A 21,487-nucleotide genomic window follows, 5' to 3' on the forward strand; every position below is an offset into this window, starting at 1 on the left:
GAAATGAATTTTAAGAAAGATTTAAGTATAATAAATAATAGCTGACATCAACGTCATCAAGCCTTTACTAAGCCAGGCACTACTTTAAACACTGTGCACACATTAACTCATTTAATAATTATAGCACCACAGAGAGTAAATTGCCAATGGTAAGTGGCAGTAAAGTAAATTGCCAATGGTAAGTGGCAGTAAAGTAAATTGCCACTCGCAAGTAACTTGCCAACGGCAAGTGGCAGAGCCTGAATTTGAGCAGTCTGGTTCTAAGTGTCTTACTCTAAACCATTGCACTAACAGAAAAAGCTGAAGGCTGAGACTGTAAACAGTGCACTGGAATTGGCAATTAATAGATCCTTGATGCTTTTTAAGAGTGTGCTTCCTCAGCACCTATTGCAGCGCCTACCTATTTCACTGAGAAAAGAGAAGCAATTGAAGAGAATTTCTGCACATTCTCACCAACACATCTATCAACCTACCTGAATCTCTACCTAGATCTACCTTCCTGTTACAAGAAAGGAACTGTCTATGAACCTACCACCTGATCCTATCCTCTTCCACTTACTCAAGGAAATCAGCCAGCAATTGTCCCATCTCTATCCTGTATCAACTGTAGCATCTGATAATAGCTACATTATTTCCCACCTTGGAAAAAAGAAATGACCTTTTGAAACCACATTTCCCTCCAGCTTCAGCTCCATTTCTCTGCTCCCATTTTATTTCTTGAAAGAGTTGTCACCACATGATAACTCCACATCTCCCATTCTCTCTAGAACCCTCTCTAATCACTTCACTTCCTGGAAACAGCCCTTGCCAAGACCACCAGTGACTACTGTGTTTGCCAGATTCAGTGGTTATCTCAGTCCTCAACTTATGCAACCTATGCAGCAACACCTGACACAATTACTCCCTTCTGCTTGACAAATATTCATTACATGGCTTTCAGAACATTACTTGCTGGGTTCTCCTTCGCTGATCATTCATTTTCAATATCCTTTGAAACTTGCTCCTTATAGCCCAGTCCTTGGTCCTCTACTCTATCTACGCTCACTCACTTCTGGGCAACCTCATCCATCTCATGGCTTTAAGATCATCTATATACTGACAATTCTTAAACTGATGTTTCCTACCAAGAACTTTTTCATGAACTTTAGACTCACAATATCTGGTGCCATTTATGCCTCTGATACTCAAGATGTTTAACTGAAATCCCGATTTCTACTCATTTCTCACAGGACTGCTCCTTCCCCTTTCCTCCCCTGGTCCGTCTGAGAAAATGGCAATCCATTCTCCGAGGGAACAATATCACCCCACATGGAGAAAAAGTTGGCTCTTGGGGGATGAAAAAGTCTTAGATATTACAATGCTTTGTCACCTTCCAAAGCTCAGCTCTACCCAACAAAATCTTACTCCTTATTTAATTTCTCTCATTTTCTTGGGTGTGACACAAGCAGCAATGACATTGAGTTAATGGAAGATACAAAAATTGTATGCAAAGTCAGTAAGCCCGTGTGCCACAACTACTGAGCCCGCGTGCCTAGAGCCTGTGCTCCGCAACAAGAGAAGCCACTGCAATGAGAAGCACGCGCACCGCAACGAAGACCCAACGCAGCCAAAAATAAATAAATAAAATAAAGTTAAAAGTTCACTAAATTTTTTTAAGAAATTAAATTTTCAATTATTTTACTTCTGCTGGAAATATAACAGTTTTGAATGATTTTTTTAAAACTCAGTCCCGGGCTTCCCTGGTGGTGCAGTGGTTAAGAATCCATCTGCCAATGTAGGGGACACGGGTTTGAGTCCTGGTCTGGGAAGATCCCACATGCCGCGGAGCAACTAAGCCCATGCACCACAACTACTGAGCCTGCGCTCTAGAGCCTGCGAGCCACAACTACTGAACCCGTGTGCCACAACTACTGAAGCCCGCGTGCCTAGAGCCTGTGCTCCGCAATGAGAAGCCACCGTGATGAGAAGCCCGCTCGCGGCAACTAGAGAAAGCCCGTGTGCAACGCAGCCAAAAATAAATAAATAAATAAATAAAATAAAATAAAAAAACACTGATTCCCTGGTGGTCCAGTGGTTAGGACTCGGCGCTTTCACTGCCATGGCCCGGGTTTGATCCCTGGTCAAGGAACTAAGATCCCACAAGCCGCATGGTGTGGCAAAAAAAAAAAAAAAAATCAAAAACTGATTTCATTGCTATTATGTATTTATATAAATTGTTAATTTACATATGTAATGCAGTGAATTGCAATTTATATACATAAATTACATTAAAGTTTATTCAGCAAATACAGTTATAAAGTTAAATATTATTAGCGTTAAAATTTTTAAGTTTTGGGACTTCCCTGGTGGCGCAGTGGATAAGACTCCATGCTCCCAATGCAGGGGGCCCGGGTTCGATCCCTGGTCAGGGAACTAGATCCTACATGCATGCTGCAACTAAGAGTTTGCATGCCACAACTAAGAAGCCCGTGAGCTGCAACTGACCAGGCACAACCAAATAAATAAATATCAAAAAAAAAAAAAGAAGAATCCAGTGGAAGAAAGACATCAAAAATTTTTTTAATTTTTAACAAAGATTTTAGTCACACTTAACTCTGCATTGAATAAAAAGTAAACTTCATGCTTACTCTTGTATAAAGCACAAATATACAGACAGTACATAAACAGATATACAATATAACTGTGGTATTAACATTTCATGGGGGTTGGGGGAATAGGAAAAAATATCTAAGAAGAATCTTTAGGGTCAACAGCAATGGAAAAAAAGGCTGAGAAACACTGTTCTAGTTAATCAGGTCAGAAACCTTGGTGTCATATTAGACTCTTTTTTTTTCTTCTTCTCATATTCCCCTTAAATCCATGAGCAATCCTTTCGGCTCTACCTTCAAACTATCCAGGATCTGACGCCACTCCTTTTTTTTTTTTTTTTTTTGCCATGCTAGTAGAAGCCACCATCATTTCCTTGTCTGGATTACTCCAATAGCCTCCTTAACTGGTGGCTCTGCAGTCAGTCTGTTTTCAACATAGCAGCCAGTGTAATCTTTTAAAAAGAATGCTATGTAACTTTTCTGCTTAAAACTGCTCTGCTTAAGTGTTCCCCACATCAAAGTTAAAAGCCAAAGTCTTTACAGTGGCCTTCAAGGCCCTACATGAACTCTCTCCCTTCACCTCTCAGATCCCATATTCTATCACTTGTCCTCTTCTCTAGCCACAATGGCCTCCTTGTTCTTCCTCTACTATATCAAGCCATTGCTGTTTTAGGTCCTTTACACTTGCTGTTCCACCTGCCAGCATGTTTTTCTCCCCCTCTCCCATATTTGCTTGGTTACCTTGTGCTCAACATTCAGATCAAGTATCACTTCCTTCCAGAAGCCTTCCTTGATCACCAAACCACCATTCCCATTCCCTTAAGGACCACACACACAACCCCTCTCTCTTCCTTACCTTGCTTCATGCTACTTCATAGAACTTATTACTCCCTGATATATTTTTTATGGTCTCCTGCCAATAAGCCCCAGAAAAAAGGGATATTTGTCTATTTTGCTATGTTACTCCCCCACATCTAAAACTGTACTTGGCACAAGACGTTCAACAACTTTTTGTTGAATTAACAAATACTATACGTGAGCTTGACAAAACAGGTTCCCTGCCTCAAAAAACGTGAGTCTACTGGGAAGACGTGAAAGAATTAAAATACAATAACTGCATGTGTTCAGTGGAACAAAGAAGTCTCCAAATCTGCCCAGAGAATTTACGTAGGCATATGCAATTGCACGGTTAATCTAGGTTGTGCTAATCAATGTAATAATAAATATCTAAGGCTTTTGTAAACTATAATTTATTATGCAATTGTGAGACTGTAACATATCTGGCGAAGGTGAGATCACATCTTGCCTTTTATTGTTTCCGCGTCTCGAAAATTCTACGGGGAAAATTTTCGTTTCACTTCATTTACTTCCTCTTCCTATAATCCAAAAAGTCAAGTGGCTGTGAGTGTTAATGTCCCAGGGGAGTGTAAAAAATTGTTTGGTCTGGGAGTCTGCGTAGTGAATGGCTCGCTGGAGCTGGCGCATGCGCATCCTCTGAGGCACCGCAAGATGGCTGCTAGCTAGTTTGTGGCGCGTCGGTGCCCCGAGGAATTAGCAGCGGCGGCGGCGGCGGCAGCTGCAGGTGCCAGAAAATAACAGTGGCCGCTGAGCGGTGGGAGTTTCTCGGCCCTGCTGTGTGAGCTGGACAGCCCCAAGGGAGACACCTCGCTAGGAAGCAAAACGCGGGGCGGAGCGGTGAAGCCCCTCCCCCAACCTCTCCTTAGTTTGACCAACTCCCTCTCCCACCCTTCTCTCCCCGTTTTTCCTCCCAGCCCGCTACGCGCTGGCCTGCTGCGCAGGCGCACGAATACTCGAAGCGCCTCCTTAGCCCTTGGGGCTTGTGGGCTTCTGCGCGCGCTTCCCGTTCTTCTCCCTTGATTGGCCAGATTGCCCCGCCATCACACCTCCCTCTGCTTTTTCTAGGTTGAGAAGGAAGCAGGGGGGCGGGGCCAAGCAGCGCGTGCGCGATAGTGTTGCTGTCCCTTTGCTGCTGTTGCGTTGCAAAAAAAATCCTGACTAGGTAGCCTTGGGCCTTTCTGTGCTAGAGGATCTAAAGGAGAGAGAAAGATTTCTGCAACTGACGGGGCAGTCGGGTAGTATTAACTTTAAGATATTCATGCCCGCTCTTAGAGGAGTGTGGGGGAACGGCCTTAAGCGTTGAGAGCCGAAGAGTATAAAACCATTAATTTCCGGGCCAGGCGTTTAGAAAGGCTTTGCAGGACCTGTTTTCTGCGCAATTCTTCCGTGATTACTGACTGGTTTAAACACAATCCCTTGAACAATTCCGATAAACCTTCGAAATCCGCAGCCCCTCTTTGCAGCGTGTAGGAGCCGCCAGCGTGCCCAGCAGCTGGTCCTCCCGTCCTACCTCCAGAAGAGCCTAGCGCGTGCACCATCCCCACCCCCTGGCCCCCCTCCCCACCTGCGGCTTTCACGCACTCGCAGTGATTGTTTTGCCCGCTCCCGCCGCCGCCGCCGCCGCCGCCGCGGCCGCCAGAGGAGCAGCAGCGCTTGTGCAAACCGGGAAGATGGCGGCCGGCGGCGGCGGAGGCGGCAGTAAGGCCTCCTCCTCGTCGGCCTCTTCGGCAGGGGCTCTGGAGTCCTCGTTGGATCGAAAATTCCAGTCGGTAACTAACACCATGGAATCTATTCAAGGCTTGTCGTCTTGGTGTATAGAGAACAAGAAACACCACACTACTATCGTCTACCATTGGATGAAGTGGCTCCGGAGATGTGAGTGTTGGGGGGTGACTAGGGAAGGGAAGACTGGGGATGGAAGGAAATACTACCCGAAACGCTTAGGGTTTCCCTGTGGAGCCGCTGCATTCGGTTGGGGTTGTTCATATTAAAGCTTCGACCAGAGTGTACCCAAACTCAGACCCTATTCCTAGCCAGGATTGTCCTGAATGCAGGAGGCTCATCATTTCTTGGATTTTATAGCGACTGACTTGGTGTGACCTTGGGACGTTGGGCCCAAATCTGTTGAGATTTACATGTTGTTTCAGAGCTTTGTAAGGTGATGTTGTTTTTACTGAACCTTCACAGAAATTGTTGCGTCCGTTTATTTCTTATAGGCCCTGACGTGTTAATGATTTCTTGTTCTCCTGGTGATAGACACGCTATGGTTTAAGCAGTAGTAAATGCATCTACTTCGCTGGAATATGTGGGACCATTCTATTTTCCACTGACCTAAAACGTGTGATGTGTAATAAGAAGGGCCTTACCTAGATGAAGAGGTAACGTGAGCTCCACATAGAGCTGAGGCGACCACCTGAGAGGTTTTTGTAGCTATGTTTGCTGCAGTAAAATACAGGCTTCTTGATACTGACCGGAAACAACCGTAGTCAGTATCGCCACTAACACCATAAAATGGAAAACATATCCGGCTACTTTTCAACCAGTTCAGATACCTTTTTAAAGAATAGGAATTGGTTTCATAGGTAATCAAAACAAAGAATCAGGAAGTGTGCTTTTTGAATAGGTACTACTTTTTTACCCCAGTTAATTGCTTTTTTGTCTACATCGTGGAGTTTTTTTCACTTTACTGCGTTACTGCAGAAAAGAGGTCTGTTAGACTGTCAGGAAGCATGGATTGTTTGCAGAAAATTTCAGATCTTTTAGGACAAAGTGTGGAGAAGTCATTTGTTGCTTCCTGCTGAGAAGAGAGGGTTGACCCTAAATCCATGTATATCTATTTGAATTTTAGGTCTGCTTCCTGTCTATGGCACGTCACCAGTGAGACCCATCATTCACTTATTCTTCTTATTCCACTTTTGCTATTGCCCCTATAGTGTTTGAATTTGTGTTTACTTTTAGGGAACAGATGGATAAAATTTACAAAATCATAGACCCCAAACTTCAAATTATTTGTGTATAAAGTTATTGTTGGGAGAGATGTTTTGTGGCTCTTTGAATAACATATGCAGAAAGAGTTGTATAACCAAGGCAGGATTACCTATATTTACCAATAGCAGATCAAAGTTACTTTCTTTCCAAGAGGTAAAATTAGAACATACAATATCAAGTACCAGTCATTATCAAAGACTCACATAGTAAGTATCTACTATGTACCCAGCCCTTTGTCATTTACAATATATCTAGTATCTCATTATACCTTAAACTAACCCTAAGAAGTAGATTTTTTAATAATTGATTTACAGATATGGAAACTAAGCCTCAGAAATGTTAAGTAAGCTGCTTAAGTTTATACAGTAAAATGGTGGAGTTGGGATTTGACTCCACCATATCAGATGACAATGGCCACATTTAACTTTGTAAAGTAATGTTTTCATGATTATTCTTTAATGTTTTTGGTATACCAGTGGTAGCAAGCAGTGCTCAAGCCTGAGGACGTATTCTCCTTAAACATATTTTTCTTCCTGTTTTAAAACATTTTTACTTTTTCTACCTTTGGGCTCTGGTGCTTTAACTGTATGGTTACATCATTTGCAAGAATAAGTTGGTCGCCATCCCTGCCTGTGGGATTACAAATGCAATTACAATATATTTTTTACAGTCAGCGATAACGAGATACACTGGAGCCAGAAATTTTCTGCCTCTACTTTTGATATTGTGCCTGAGCTTATTTCCCTTGTTGATATTTTAAGAGTGAAAAAAATGATTGCTCTAGGAAGACAGTACTTCATTTGAAGTGTATTATATACAGTTTGTATAGTTCAATGCTTTTGGCTTTCTATAAACCTGATTTTTTTTTTGTCTGGTGGAATGCAACTTAACTTTCTAAAATGGTTAAGGGTAATTTGTAGTTGTTTTATGTTTACGTTGAGTGAACATCGTTTATCTTATTGTAAATAAAGCCTTTTGAGAGAAATATTCAGGAGATTGTTGTTAGAATTATTTTAGTTCGAGTTTGGTTTTTAAGTCAGCTTTAGGCAAATTTGTGAAATAGGTGTCTTTGGCATTCCCAGCCTTTCTGTCCATTTTCCTGATGCCACTTTTGCTTCTCCTTTTTTTCTTCGGCATCCATTATTTAGTAACTTATATTTAGACCTCAGTGGGAGTTTAAGTGACTATGTTAACTCTTCCTGAGATATTTTCATTTTTATCCTTTATTTCATAATGTGTAATAAGAGACTTTTGTTCACTTTAAAGGAAATACTTTAGGGAGTTCCCTGGTGGCCTAGTGGTTAGGATTCTGGGCTTTCACTGCCATGGCCCAGGTTCAATCCCTGATCGGGGAACTGAGAGCCTGCAAGCTGCGCAGTATGGCCAAAAAATAAATAAATAAAAATTAGAAAAACAATAAAGGAAATAACTTAGAGAAGGCAGGTAGTCTTCCTCAAGCACACTCCATGGTGGGTTATACTGATTTTTTTTTTTTTTTTTTTTTTTGTGGTACACGGGCCTCTCACTGTTGTGGCCTCTCCCGTTGCGGAGCACAGGCTCCGGATGCGCAGGCTCAGCGGCCATGGCTCACGGGCCTAGCCACTCCGCGGCATGTGGGATCTTCCAGGACCGGGGCACGAACCCATGTACCCTGCATCGGCAGGCGGACTCTGAACCACTGTGCCACCAGGGAAGCCCTGGGTTCTACTGATTTTATTCAGACTTGTTTTAATTTGTTTGACTGAAGCTTCCATTACTATCATTTTTCAAAAGTGATCTTTCTGTAGCATAAACAGATGTCATTTCTGTGCTTTAAAATCCTTCAGTGATATCCCATTGCAACAGGCTTAAAGGGTTAAACTTCTTTTTACTACAAGTAAAAGGTCTACAAGGTCCTACACCACCTGCCCTGCCTACTACCTCTCAGGCTTCTTCTAATCCTATCTTCCCATCATTTAGATCCAAGCTCAAATATTACCTCCTCAGAAAGGCCTTCCCTAATGATCTTATTTCAAATGGTTCCTTCAGTTGCATTATAACACATCACTTTATTTTCAGTATATGAAATTACCTTATTTATTTGTTTATATGCTTACTGTTTATTTTCTTCCACCAGATGACAGGGCTGTGTCTTCTTTGCTACTACATCCCCAAGCAACTAGAACAGTGTTTGGCACACAATAAGTAATCAGTAAATATTTGCCAATATAATTTTGTGAAATAGTTAATCAAGAACTTGAATTGTTTTAATTTCTGTTTATCAGAAGGCAGCATTTATAATTTAGTAAAAGAAATGATAGGTATGGTTGTTGGCAGTTTCAAAATATGGCGCTTATATGGGCTTGATGTGCAATTTGACTAGACTGTCATTTCTGTATTTTGTTCATCTGTCCCATTTTTAATGTAACATGGAAATAAGTATGGAAAAGTAGAAAAACACAGACTTTAGAATTAGACCCAGGTTCAAATCTTAATTCCATCAGTTAATACCTGGGCACAGTACTTAAATTGTGAGTCTCAATTTCTGATCTGTGAGTAGAGATAATTATCTCTCATAGGCTTGTTGTCTAGATTTAAGAAGATAATGCGTGTATTTTGGTATAGGTCCTAGCATATACATATATGTTCACATTATTTATTATGGTGACAACGATGATGTAGATAGTCTTAAGGTCCTAACTATTCGAAATAATTACTTTGTTTTGGGAACAGTGCTGGAAATTACATTCCCAGTCAGAGGGAGATGATTTGGACCAACCTTTCTGTAGTGAATTAGCAAGTTGTCTGAAGAACTAGTAGGACAAAATGGAAAATACTGTGTTCATGATATCTCCAAATTGTTTTGCTTCTAACCATTGAATGGGTTGGTCTGTTTTAGAAGGTGTATGAGAATTGAAATGAGTTTTTGAAGAAAAGGGGGTTATAGGAAAGTAGAATCATTTGTAGAGCAGAAAAGCTGTTAAGATTTCCCTTCAGCTGTTTTTGGTACGAACTTTAAGTATGTACAAGATTAGAAAAGTAATAACACTCCTGCCAACACTGATCACCCCACTTCAAAAGTAGTTATCTTTTTTTTTAATTAATCAATTAATTTATTTTTGGCTGCGTTGGGTCTTAATTGCCGTGCGCGGGCTTTGTCTAGTTGCGGCGAGCGGGGGTCTACTCTTCGTTGCGGTGCGCCGGCTTCTTGTTGTGGTGCGCTGGCTTCTCGTTGCGGTGGCTTCTCTTGTTGCCGAGCACAGGCTCTAGGCGCGCGGGCTTCAATTGTGGCTCGTGGGCTGCAGAGCGCAGGCTCAGTAGTTGTGGCCCATGTGCTTAGTTGCTCCACAGCATGTGGGACCTTCCCAGAACAGGGCTCGAAGCCGTGTCCCCTGCATTGGCAGGTGGATTCTTAACCACTGCGCCACCAGGGAAGTCCCAGTAGTTATTTTAATGGCCGATCTTTTTTCTTCTGTCGCCTTTACTTTCCCTTCTCCTCCTCCTCATTTGAAGCAAATCTCAGTACAATCTGGTATTTTCTCCACAAGAGAAACTGTTATATAAATATGGACTGTCCAAAAAAAACCTCTTAATACAGGATTAATTTGTTGCAGAGAATTAGAAAAGTGCAATTTACTATTTTTGATGTATGGCAGTGGTTTCTCAGATCCTTGAATGGACCATGAAGCTGGTAATAATTTTCTAGCTAACTTTTATCAAGTGCTTATTATGTGCCAGGCACTGTTCCAAGCATTTTACACTTATTAATTCATTCAATCTTCATAATTCTTTGAAGTAGGTATTGTTATAATCCCCACTTTACAGATGGGAAAACAGAGGCACTGAGAGGTTGAGTAACTTGCCCATGGTTAGAGAGCTAATAAGTGGTGGATCCAGGATTCAACCCAGGCATTCTTGATTTAGAGCATACACTCTTAGCCACTGTACTACACAGCCTTTCCTATTCATAAAATATTTTCTACAATATTAGGCCATGCAGATTAACTAGAATATCTACATTTTGAAGCTTTGTGGGTATTTTTGTTTTTATTTTTGCTTTCTGTGGGAAAACTGATTATCTTGTATAGATTTGAAGTTCTGATAGTCATTTATAATTTTAAAAAAGGGAAAACAAGTTGAACGTGTTAGTTACTAAAGTTGTTTACTTGATAAAAATCTCTAAATGTTAGGTTTTAGATTAAATAATAGAAGGATTTTTTTTGGTGGCAAAAAGTTTGGGGTACCACACTGGTACCTCCATTGGTCAGTGGAGAGTGAAGTCTATAATCTTGTATTTGATATTGCACAAATCTGAGGGTCTGGAACTATTTTTTGCAGCTCTGGTATCTGAAATGTAGCTATTCCTTTAACCGTTTACTTTCCTTGTAATTCATCCTTTGTAGCAGATAGTTGGCTACACATAGAGTATAACAGTACTGCCATAGCTTTTTAATCACATATCACATGTATACAAATATAGGTGGACTAGGTACAAATTCTTACTTTAAGTTCCAAGATGAATTTTGCTTACAAATCCCTAGTTTACATTCAGTTCTTTTAACAAATATTTATTGAATACCTACTGTGCCAGGCACTGGGGACATAAGCAGGTGAATAAAATGGAGAAAAATTTTTGTCCTCTCAGAGCCTATACTGTTAGAAGAGGAGACAAGCAACAAACAAACAAAATATTAAATATATTAGAAGGTAAAAAATATTAGGAGTGCTAAAGAGAAATATAAATCAGGGAAGGGGAATACAGAGTGTTATAAGAGTTTGCAGTTTTAAATTAGGTGCTAAGGGAAGGCCTCACTGAGAATGTGACTTTTGAGCAGGAAGGTGAGGTATAGGCAATATAGATAGGAGACTGTGAGAGAAGAATGTTCCAAGACAAAGAGAACAGAAAAATACAAAGGTCTTGAGGTTAGAGTGTGCCTGGTGAGTTGAAGAAAGCTTTTGTGGCTGGAAAGAAGTAGTGAAAGTAAGGATTAGCAGATGAACTCAGATTATGGTGGGTGATATGGCAGGAGGGGCAGATCACAAAGAATTTTATAGGCATTCTTGGGCTTTTGTTTTGAATGAGATGAGGCAGAGGAGTGATGTGAACAGATTTCTGTTTTTAAAAGATCATTCTAGTTGCTGCAGAAATAGGGATGCCAGTAGGTGGCTATTGAAGTAATCCTGGGATAAAATACTGGTGGTTTGGACAAGCTTTATAAGAAGTAATTTAATTCTACACCTGTTCTGAAGGTAGATCCAAACGGCTTTCTAGATGAATTAAATGTGGGGTAAGAGAGGAGAGTTTTCAAGAATGACTCTGGGGTTTTTTTGGCTGAGTGACTAGAAAGAGTTGACATTTATCGACAAACTTCACTCATTTCAAGTGTACAATTCATTTGTTTTAGTATATTCACAGAGTTGTGCGACAGTCACCACAGGGTATCTGCTTAGTATGTAAATTGTCTTTAGAGTCATCAGCCTGGAAGAGATGTACTAGGAAGTAAGTGTAGATAGAGAAGTAAGTGTAGTAAGACAGAGTAATAAGTATAGATAGAGAAGATGTCCAGAGAGAAGGCTCTGGGGCATTCTGGTATTTCAGATACCTCTTTCTGCTTACTTGGTCTAATGTGTTATTGTGTGTGGTTCTTTCTGAGGTTCAAGGTAAACTTTCAGCTCCCCAAAGAAGTAATAAATCTATTTTGATCTCTTGCATATTTCTACTCTTGGGTTAGGTTTAATGGCACTTCTGGATTAGTTAGGCATTAGGTCTGTTATAATTCCCAGTTGTAAAGTTATTGCACAATCTTCTCTCTGCCCTTTGGATGCCTAGGTCACCTTTTCTTCCATCCATTGCCCTAGGTTCATAGAGATGTAGATAATTTCCATGTTTTCTGACAGTATTTCAAAACATGAGCTACCGTGATTATTACGTGTGATTATTGTAATGGTGTATACTAAATGAGCCTTTTTATGTGTATTATGAGACTTTACAGGCAGTTATATTCTTCATTTAGCTGCTTTGTCTCTCAAATGCAGAAGGGTTGTTTATATACATGGCCTTAGGTGGATTTAAAGCAATATGTAAAACATACTTTTGCTGTACATCCCATAGTAAGCTAAATGTTAAATTATATAGCAAATAAACATTCCCATAAATCAAAGTGTGAAACAGTATTGACAAACTTCAAGTGATTTTGTGGTGTGGAAATATCTTGAAAATTCCATTGGAAATTTCCATTTCCAATGTAAAATTACTAATATTAACATTTCCTTAAACAGGCCACCCCAAAATTACAGTCCTATTGGTAGAGAAGGGGTGAGTGTATGTTTGTGTGTAATTTCTTAGAGAGTGGAGACTTCTGATTTTATTCTTAGTGATTTAGCTTCCTGCCTTTCATAAACTCATAAATAATAGATGCATCCAAACTCCCTTTTCTCCTAAGCTTTTGTCATTCAGTTATGATCTTTTTAAAAATTTTTATTTTTTAATTAATTAATTTTTTTAACCCCTCTGGCATCAGTCATGGACAGATAAAGCCACAATTCCAAGATTCCTAACACCCTGGTCTCCGGATTCAATGTACAACTGGCAATAGCCTCTGTCCACCAGGCAGGTGATGGAAACCAGTTTGCAAGTGTGAAGCTGGCTGGTGGGAAGATAAGGAGGGGGCTGAAGGGGCTGTGAGGCTCTTTTTTTTTAATTAATTAATTTTTTGGCTGCGTTGGGTCTCTGTTGCTGCACGTGGGCCCCCTTCAGCTGCGACGAGCTGGGGCCACTCCTTGCTGTGCGCCGGCTTCTCATTGCAGTGGCTTCTCTTGTTGCGGAGCACAGGCTCCAGGCACACGGGCCTCAGCAGTTGTGGCTCGCGGGCTCCAGAGCGCAGGCTCAGTAGTTGTGGTGCACAGACCCAGTTGCTCAGCAGCATGTGGGATCCTTCTGGACCAGGGCTTGAACCCGTGTCCCCTGCATTGGCAGGCGGATTCTCAACCACTGCGCCACCAGGGAAGCCCAAGTTATGATCTTTTCTTTTAATCTTTTTTTTTCCACTTTTCCCAAGTGTTTAGTGTTCTACAGCAGTACCTTAAAATATTTTGGGTTAGTTGTTTTAAAATTTCATCTGAGAACTAAGACTACATGAGGTTTTTTAATGTGTAGAAGGAGCTCAGAGACCCTAGTAAAAAAAAGTTACTCAAGAACTTAACACTGTTGCACAAACCACCTTGACTGAGTTTCTCATCTGTTTGTCAAGGAAACAAAAAGGAGTTGGTGCTTTGTAGTGCTTTTGATTCCACTGCATCCACAGATTTTAGTTATAGAACACTGGAGAGATGCACATCTTGTGGAGAAGTAGTAGAACCTAGTTACTCCTTCTGGAACAAGGCAACAATTCCATTTGTGCTTTAGAACATTAAAGTCTTTCTGGCTAAGATAAAGATAGTTTAAAAAAAGAAACTCATTGTTTTTCTTGTTCTCTTAGAAACATTGAAATAGAGGCTGTTTGATGAAAGAAATAAAATGTTTAATACGCTGGGTTTAAATTTTGGTTGCAGCCTTTTATCTTTCTCTCGTCTCTTCCTTCACTTCACTTGCTAGTGATTAGTTTCACTTACTTTCACCCTATGGTTCTTTGGTACCCACCAGAGGTGGCTGGGGGGAGAAAGGAGATTGATTATTTCCTTTAGTGAAAGTTTCACTGTTAGAAGGGAAAAGATTTTTTAATGTTAGGCATTATAACTTAACCATTTTCAATTAAAAAAGACCCGAATGGATCCTGTGCTGTTTTTGTGTTCCCTTTACTGTCATTATAGTTTTAAAATGGTAGCATGACGCATTATTTTAAAATGATGATCTCTGTCCAAGAGGCGGTCAGTATTACTTGAGTTATTTCTTAACATTACTTGAGTTATTTCTTAACATTACTTGAGTTATTTCTTAACATTTCTTTTATAGTGTATTCCTATGTCCAAAGATACAGAATTCAGAAAATTAATTTAGGAATATTGGGTGCTTACTCTATGTAAAACTTTATGTTAGGTTGCTCGCTGAAAGAGATGGAATTATAAGGAACTTAACGTTTCATGACTAAGATAAGAATTGAACAAAAATAACTTGTTCTGGGAATGATAGTATGAGTTTTTACATGCTGTACCAGTTTCGAAGAGTTATCACTTTTTGGTTGGAGTGAAGGTATCATTCACTGAGCACTCTTACTAGATATCAAACATATACATACATACATATATATATATATATTCCTATCATCCTAACATAAGCTCTGGAAGGTAGGAGTTATCCCCACTTAAAATTCTTATAAACCGAGGCTTAGGGAAGTCAATTGATTATTTTGAGGAAATTGTCAGACCATTTTTATAGTATAGGAAAGGGAAACTGCCTGGTTTCAGGGTGGCTAAGCATAAGCTTAATTTTTTTTCCCCCCTTGGTTTTGTTCTCTGAAGGCAGAAGGTGAGAGTGAGTGGGAGAAATACAAGAAATACGGTGGATTCAAAGCCTGAGTTGCTTACAATTACTTTGTTATTATTTAACAATGTTCTTTATTAAGTTTCCAATCATTAATACAGTTAACTTCACAAACATTATCACTAATAGATTTAGTAATAAATAGTTAACATTTCCTGAGTTCTTATCGTGTGATCTCATTTAATATAGCAATTCATGAGGTATTGATATTATGTAATTTTTATTACTTAGTAAGGCTATTAGTGATATATATGTAAAATTACGCTGGTGAAGGGAAAATAATAAAGAAAACGTTATAGATGATATAACTGAAGCACTTGAAGGCTCAGTGAGGTAAAATTAATTGTTAAAGTTTCATAGCTAGTAAGCAGTAGAGCCAGAATTAAAATCTAAGCAGTCTTGACTCCAGCGCCTACTCTCTACCTTTGTGCTAGACTGCGTTCCACTTCTTTCAAAGTCTATTGGTATTTTGTAGTGTTCCATAGTGTGGTATATATAGTATAATGGTTCCCAAACAGCCCTTGTGCCTGTTTTTTCCCAGCTTTTTAATATATTATTGACATGTAACATTGTGTAAGTTGTGATGATTAGATACATGTATAAATTGCAGAATTATTACCGCAAGATGCACTTAGTAACTTTCAAGTATATAATGCCATACTGTTAACTATAGTCACCATGTTGTATGTTAGATCCCCAGAACTTATTTATCTTATAACTGCAAGTTTGTACCCTTTGACCAACGTCTTCCCATTCCCCCACTCCCTGGCTCCTGGCAACCACCATTCTACTCTCTGTTTCTGTGAGTTCTGTGCCTGTCTATTTTGATGATTTCACTAAGCTGCAGAGGTGAAAAAAATTCATTAATTCGTATATAGCAATAAATTGAATATAGAAGCAGATATGAGAACTTAGCTGTCTTCTGTTGAGCCAAAACATTAGATTTTCAAGAATGTAAAACAGTGCTACTCTCCTCACTAAATTTTTTTCTCTTGCAAATATAGTTATTTTTAATAAAATATGTATAACTTATTAACTGAATGGTTTTATTATTTTTAATGAATTAGTAGATATTTTAAAATTCTTAGTTTTAATTTATAATACAGTAAAGAGCATAGATGTAACTAACCCACATAAGCAAAAGCTCTTTGGGGTCTTCAGTAATTTTTAGGAGGGTAAAGGTATCCTGAAACCAAAAGGTTTGAGAATTCACTGATTTATTGATATGTTATAGAATGACCTTTATTAAGTTTCTGCAACGTACACATCCATTGTCTCTCATCTTAATACTGTGTATTGCCCAGGGGTTACCAGATGTTATTTTATAACCATTTAATTACTGTTTTTTAATTTGTGAGATCATAAGTTTGATAACTTTTTATTTTGCCAAATAAGGATGTAAAATACACTACCATTTATATTATCACTATCATTTTATAAATTACCACTTTATATGAAAAATTTGCCTTAATGTCCTTGTCTTTCAGGTCTTAGCTCATCTCCTTAGAGGTTGATCCCTATCGTCCTAGCCAAAGAGCCTACCCTACCCCACTTTGCTCCTATCTATCATTCTCTTACTGCATCACCCTATTTTATTTTCTTTATATACCTTTTCCCATTATAAGATGTTACCTTATTTATTTGTTTATTTACTAAGATGCACGTCCCCTCTCACCCCCAACTAGAATGTAAGCCCATGACAGCAGGGACTTTGTTTTGCCCACCACTACATCCTCATCACCTTGAAGATGGTGTAGAACATAGAAAGTGCTTAATTAATGACTTTCTTATATCTGACCACAGAGCACACTTCGAGAATTGTTGCTATAGAGGTTTTACATAGTTTTGTTTACATAGATTTACATATGTAGGGGGATATACAATATTGTATAGTGGTTAATTGGCAAAGTACATGGGTTTTCGACTCCAATAGGCATTATAATTGTTACTTAACCTCTTAAAGCCTTTAAATAGGGATAATAATAATACAACACACCGTATGTGATTGTTGGTGGTATTAAAAAAGATAATTCAGGGCTTCCCTGGTGGCGCAGTGGTTGAGAGTCCGCCTGCCGATATAGGGGACACGGGTTCGTGCCCCGGTCCGGGAAGATGCCGCATGCCGTGGAGCGGCTGGGCCCGTGAGCCATGGCCGCTGAGCCTGCGCGTCAGAGCCTGTGCTCCGCAACGGGAGAGGCCACAGCAGTGAGAGGCCCGCGTACTGCAAAAAAAAAAAAAAACAGATAATTCATATAAAGTGCTTTGCAAACTACCTGACATTTAGAAAGCTCAGCACTGTACAACAGAAATTAACACAACATTGTAAATCAACTACACTTCAGTAAAAAAAAAAAATATACATATATGTATAAAGAAAGTTCAGCAAATGGTAACTATTGTTGTTTTTAAATGCAATTATGGTATGTATTTTTGTTACACTATGTTTCATGCAGGCCTGTGTGCTTAAGCTTTAAATTCTTCCAGTTAATCCTGCATACCCTAGGTGAAATTTTAAGGTTAATAATCCAAAAGAATGAACACAGATTTTTTAGGCCTTTTTATTAATTCTAGAGAATGCCTGGAAAACACACTAATTTGGAAACTATTTATCTGTTTTGAGTATTTCAAGTACCTATTTGGATAAAAACATCTTGCAGTTCTAGAAGTTCATAGAATTTAAGAATCTTTCATATATTTTTATAGCTGTTGTGCTAATATGAAAATGCATCTCAAAGAAGGGATTTCACAGGGGCAGCAATATCTTTAGTGCTGCTGGATTTTTAAAAATAACCTATCAAAAACAAGGGGTTTATAAAAATTTAAGTTGGAATAATACAGACCAAATATTAATCATATTTTCATTTAAAATTTGAAATTCAAGATTTTTTTAAAAGAAAATTTCATTTCAAGACACATTTTGGAAGATCAATTTTACTTTGTTTTAAAAGTCTTTAAAAACCTGGTAATAGGGCTTCCCTGGTGGCGCAGTGGTTGAGAGTCTGCCTGCCGATGCAGGGGACGCGGGTTTGTGTCCCGGTCTGGGAAGATCCCACATGCCGCAGAGCGGCTGGGCCCGTGAGCCATGGCCGCTGAGCCTGCACGTCCGGAGCCTGTGCTCCACAACGGGAGAGGCCACAACAGTGAGAGGCCCGCGTATCGCAAAAAAAAAAAAAAAAAAAAAACCTGGTAATAGAAAAGTGAACAGCTTTTGAAATCCATTTATAGGTCATCCTTACACATATATACTGTGTTTAGTATAAACTAGGATAAGAATTCATCTCTATTCTCCTATTGATTCTTATCCTCAGATTGCCATGTACAGTACATATGTATAAACTGATAAATGTGGATAAGATACAGAGAAAATATAGCAATAAACAAAAAATATGAATTTGACTTTGTACAACAGCATTTTCTAGAAAGTGGTGATGTTTAGGTTGTCACTGTCAAAGCTTAGGTACTACGAAGTTAGAGTTAAACCTGTTTCATGCTGCTAGACTTTAGCACCTTTAATAAAATGCTTCATGAATTTCCAGAAGGAGTGGGGGATGGTCTGTTCAGTATTTTCCAAACTTATTTGACCATGGAGTTCCTTTCATTTCTAGCCATCTCATGTGATTACTGTTCTATGGAACGCACATTGGGAAGCTTTGTTATGGATGTTTTTCTAGGAAACCCCCAATTAAAGAGCAGAGAGAACCAATTTATATTTGTGTGTAGTAAGAAAGGCTTCATGGAGGAAACAGTTGTTCAAAAAAGATGTGAAGCAGGTGAAAGAAGGTATCTCAAATACAAACAAAGGTGTGAAAGAATCAGAAGCAGAGAGTGAACAATCAGAAGTACACATAGACAAGTGAGGATGGAAAAGACAAAGAGAAGCAAAGAAGCAGTAAAAACCATGATTTTTAAGACACGGTGGGGAGGGGAAGGTATGTTGAAAACAAAGTAACTATGTATGTATAGGCACAAAAGCTACAATAGATAGTGATTGTAACACTGGACCAAAATTACTTTTTTGTAATATTGGTAGTAGTATATTTTCGGATTTATTCAAAGCTTTTAGAATTCAAAAATTGAAGTTAAGTCTGTGAGCCCAGATTTTTAATGTATTTCATATTTTAAAACATCAAGTAAAAATGTAAATTTATAAAAACATAACTATTAAGCATAGGTTATTGTTGTAAATCATCAGCTCCTCCTGGTTTTGCTGCTTCCTTTGACTTTGGTCTTTTTGTCTGAGGTACGTTTATAATTGCTTTGTGTGATGTAGCTGGTTGGGTTGGACTTTAGTATCTTCTTGCCATATTTAACTCCCCTGACCAGTGCTTTCGGAACCACCTGTCTATGTTCAGTAGTTCAAAATTGCTGAAGTTTTGACTTCTTTCTTGGCCAACTTGGGAAACGTTTCTCTGATGGAGTTTAAATCCTTTCTTTTCCCTAGGAGAGATTCTTTGTTATGGAAGGTTCTTTCCCTCAGGGTCAGACTCTCCCTATAAGTGGGCCATGACAAAGGTAGAGGGGGGTGAGTCAGGGGAGTTTCCTCAACTGCACAGGAAGTAGGGTAAGGAGTTCGTGGTGAAAGTGAGAGGAATGGGGGTGGGTGAGTAGGTAGGAAAGAGATAAAGACAACTAAGGACAACGAATGAACTTCTTTTGTATTATGCCAACAAAAGTATTGTATTTTGGTCTTTAAAATAGCAATACCTGAAACTGATATTACAGGTTCCAAAAATAAATGATAATATGTTTGGGGGAAATGTTCAGGAGCCACTATAATAATCTAACCAAATGACAAAGATTTGAAAGAATATAACTGGTAGTGGAGAGGACAGAAAAGATCTAAGAGGTATTTAGAAAGTAGAATTCGGCAGAACTTGCTGACCAGTTGGATGTACGGGATGAAGTTAGAGGAAAGCTTGGAAGATGGACCTGTGGATTCTGTCTTGGGTGACAGGAAGTTTGGGAGGAAATAGATGATAAAAGCAGGCTTGCACACATGGAGTTGGAGTGTCTGGAGGGCATCTGAGACAAGTTGTTTAATAGATAATTAACCATTTTGATAGTGCTTATAATCCTAATATTGGCTAATATTTATTGACAGTTATATACTTGATGCAATTCTAGGAGTTTTCTGTGTATTTTGTCTTGTAATCTTGAGAAAAACCTTTGAATAAGTGGGTACTATTATTTCATTGTATAGATGAGAAAAGCATCTCATTGTATAGATGAGAAAATGTCATGCAGTTGGAAATAGGGGCTGGGTTTGAAACTAGTTCTGACTAACTTAAATATGTTCATAACCACTATATTGTATTTGGGAGGGAGCTTTGGACTAGAGATGGAGACTTGGGAATTGTAATCATATTGGTAGTAGTTAATGAATGAGCACTTCAAGGGACACAGTATTTTAAGTGAGAAGAGAAAAGGGCCAGTGAAAGAACTTGGGAAACACCAGAGTTTCAGAAGAAAAGGTGTCCTAGGTAGAGGAGAAGATCAGAGCAAAGTAATTTCTCAGAAATTAAGGGAAGAGAAAGTTTGCCAGTGGAGTTTCCAAGGAACATGGTTCTGGGAAAAGGCATGATTGTACTGGGGAGAAGGGTGAATAGGACAATTTCTGTTTCTGATGATATGACAAACTAGATATTTTGCAGAGAGACTACATTTTTTTTGCCCTAAAAAATAACTAAATCCTGCAGAAATTGTAACAAACATAACTTTTAAAAATAAACTTTATTCTAGAATAGCTTTAGGTTTACAGAGAAGTTGCAAAGATGGTATAGAGGGTTCTAGAATACCCTGCACCCAGTTTCCCCTGTTGTTAACATCTTACATTGGTATATGGTACATTTGTTACAGCTAATGAACCAATACTGATAGGTCATTATTAACTAGAGTCCATACTTTATTTGTGGATTTCCTTAGTTTTTGCCAAATGTCTTTTTCTATCCCAAAATCCCATGCAAAATTCCACATTACATTTAGTCATCATGTCACTTCAGGCTCCTTTAGACTGTAAACAGTTTTGAGGAGTATTGATCAGGTATTTTGTAGAATGTCCCTCTATATGGATTTGTCTGGGGAATTCTCTGGTGGTCTAGTGGTTAGGACTCTGCGCTTCCACTGCAAGAGGGCCTGAGTTTGATTCCTGGTTGGGGAACTAAGATCCCTCAAGCCGCTAGGTGCGGCCCAAATGAATAAACAAAAATATGCGTTTGTCTGATATATATATTTTTTCATGATTAATTGGGGCTATAGGTTCTTGGAAAGAACACAGGAAAAGTGCCATTTGCATCACATCGCGTCAAGAGTATCCTGTCAACATGACTTATCACTGATGATGCTAACCTTGATCACCTGGCTGAGGCAGTATTTATCAGGTTTCTTCACTGTAAAATCTCCTCCCACCCCCTTATCAAACTATACACTTTGGAAGGAAGTCACTGTGCACAGTACACACTTAAGGAGTGCAGAATTGATGTTCCACCTCCTTGAGGGGGCAGTATCTTTGTGCATGGAAGGTCACAAGCTTAATTTTTAATGCATTACTGAGTATGCTAAAAAAGTTAGGGCGCTCTCTAAGGGTCTGTTCTCACAA

The 21,487-nt window shown here is 39.1% G+C and overlaps 1 protein-coding gene across 10 annotated transcripts in view; it reads left to right on the forward strand.

Moving 5' to 3' along the window:
- The first annotated feature begins 5,116 nt into the window (after positions 1–5,116).
- Positions 5,117–21,487, forward strand: part of RPRD2 (regulation of nuclear pre-mRNA domain containing 2) — a 79,890-nt gene continuing 63,519 nt past the window's right edge. For all 10 annotated transcript variants that reach the window (XM_065877256.1, XM_065877270.1, XM_065877264.1 and 7 more), the window contains exon 1: positions 5,117–5,321. In XM_065877256.1, coding sequence (XP_065733328.1) covers positions 5,117–5,321 — 205 coding nt within the window. The remainder of the gene's footprint in view (positions 5,322–21,487) is intronic.

The sequence above is a fragment of the Phocoena phocoena genome, chromosome 1 (genome assembly GCF_963924675.1).
Source record: "Phocoena phocoena chromosome 1, mPhoPho1.1, whole genome shotgun sequence".
NCBI classification, from domain to species: domain Eukaryota; kingdom Metazoa; phylum Chordata; class Mammalia; order Artiodactyla; family Phocoenidae; genus Phocoena; species Phocoena phocoena.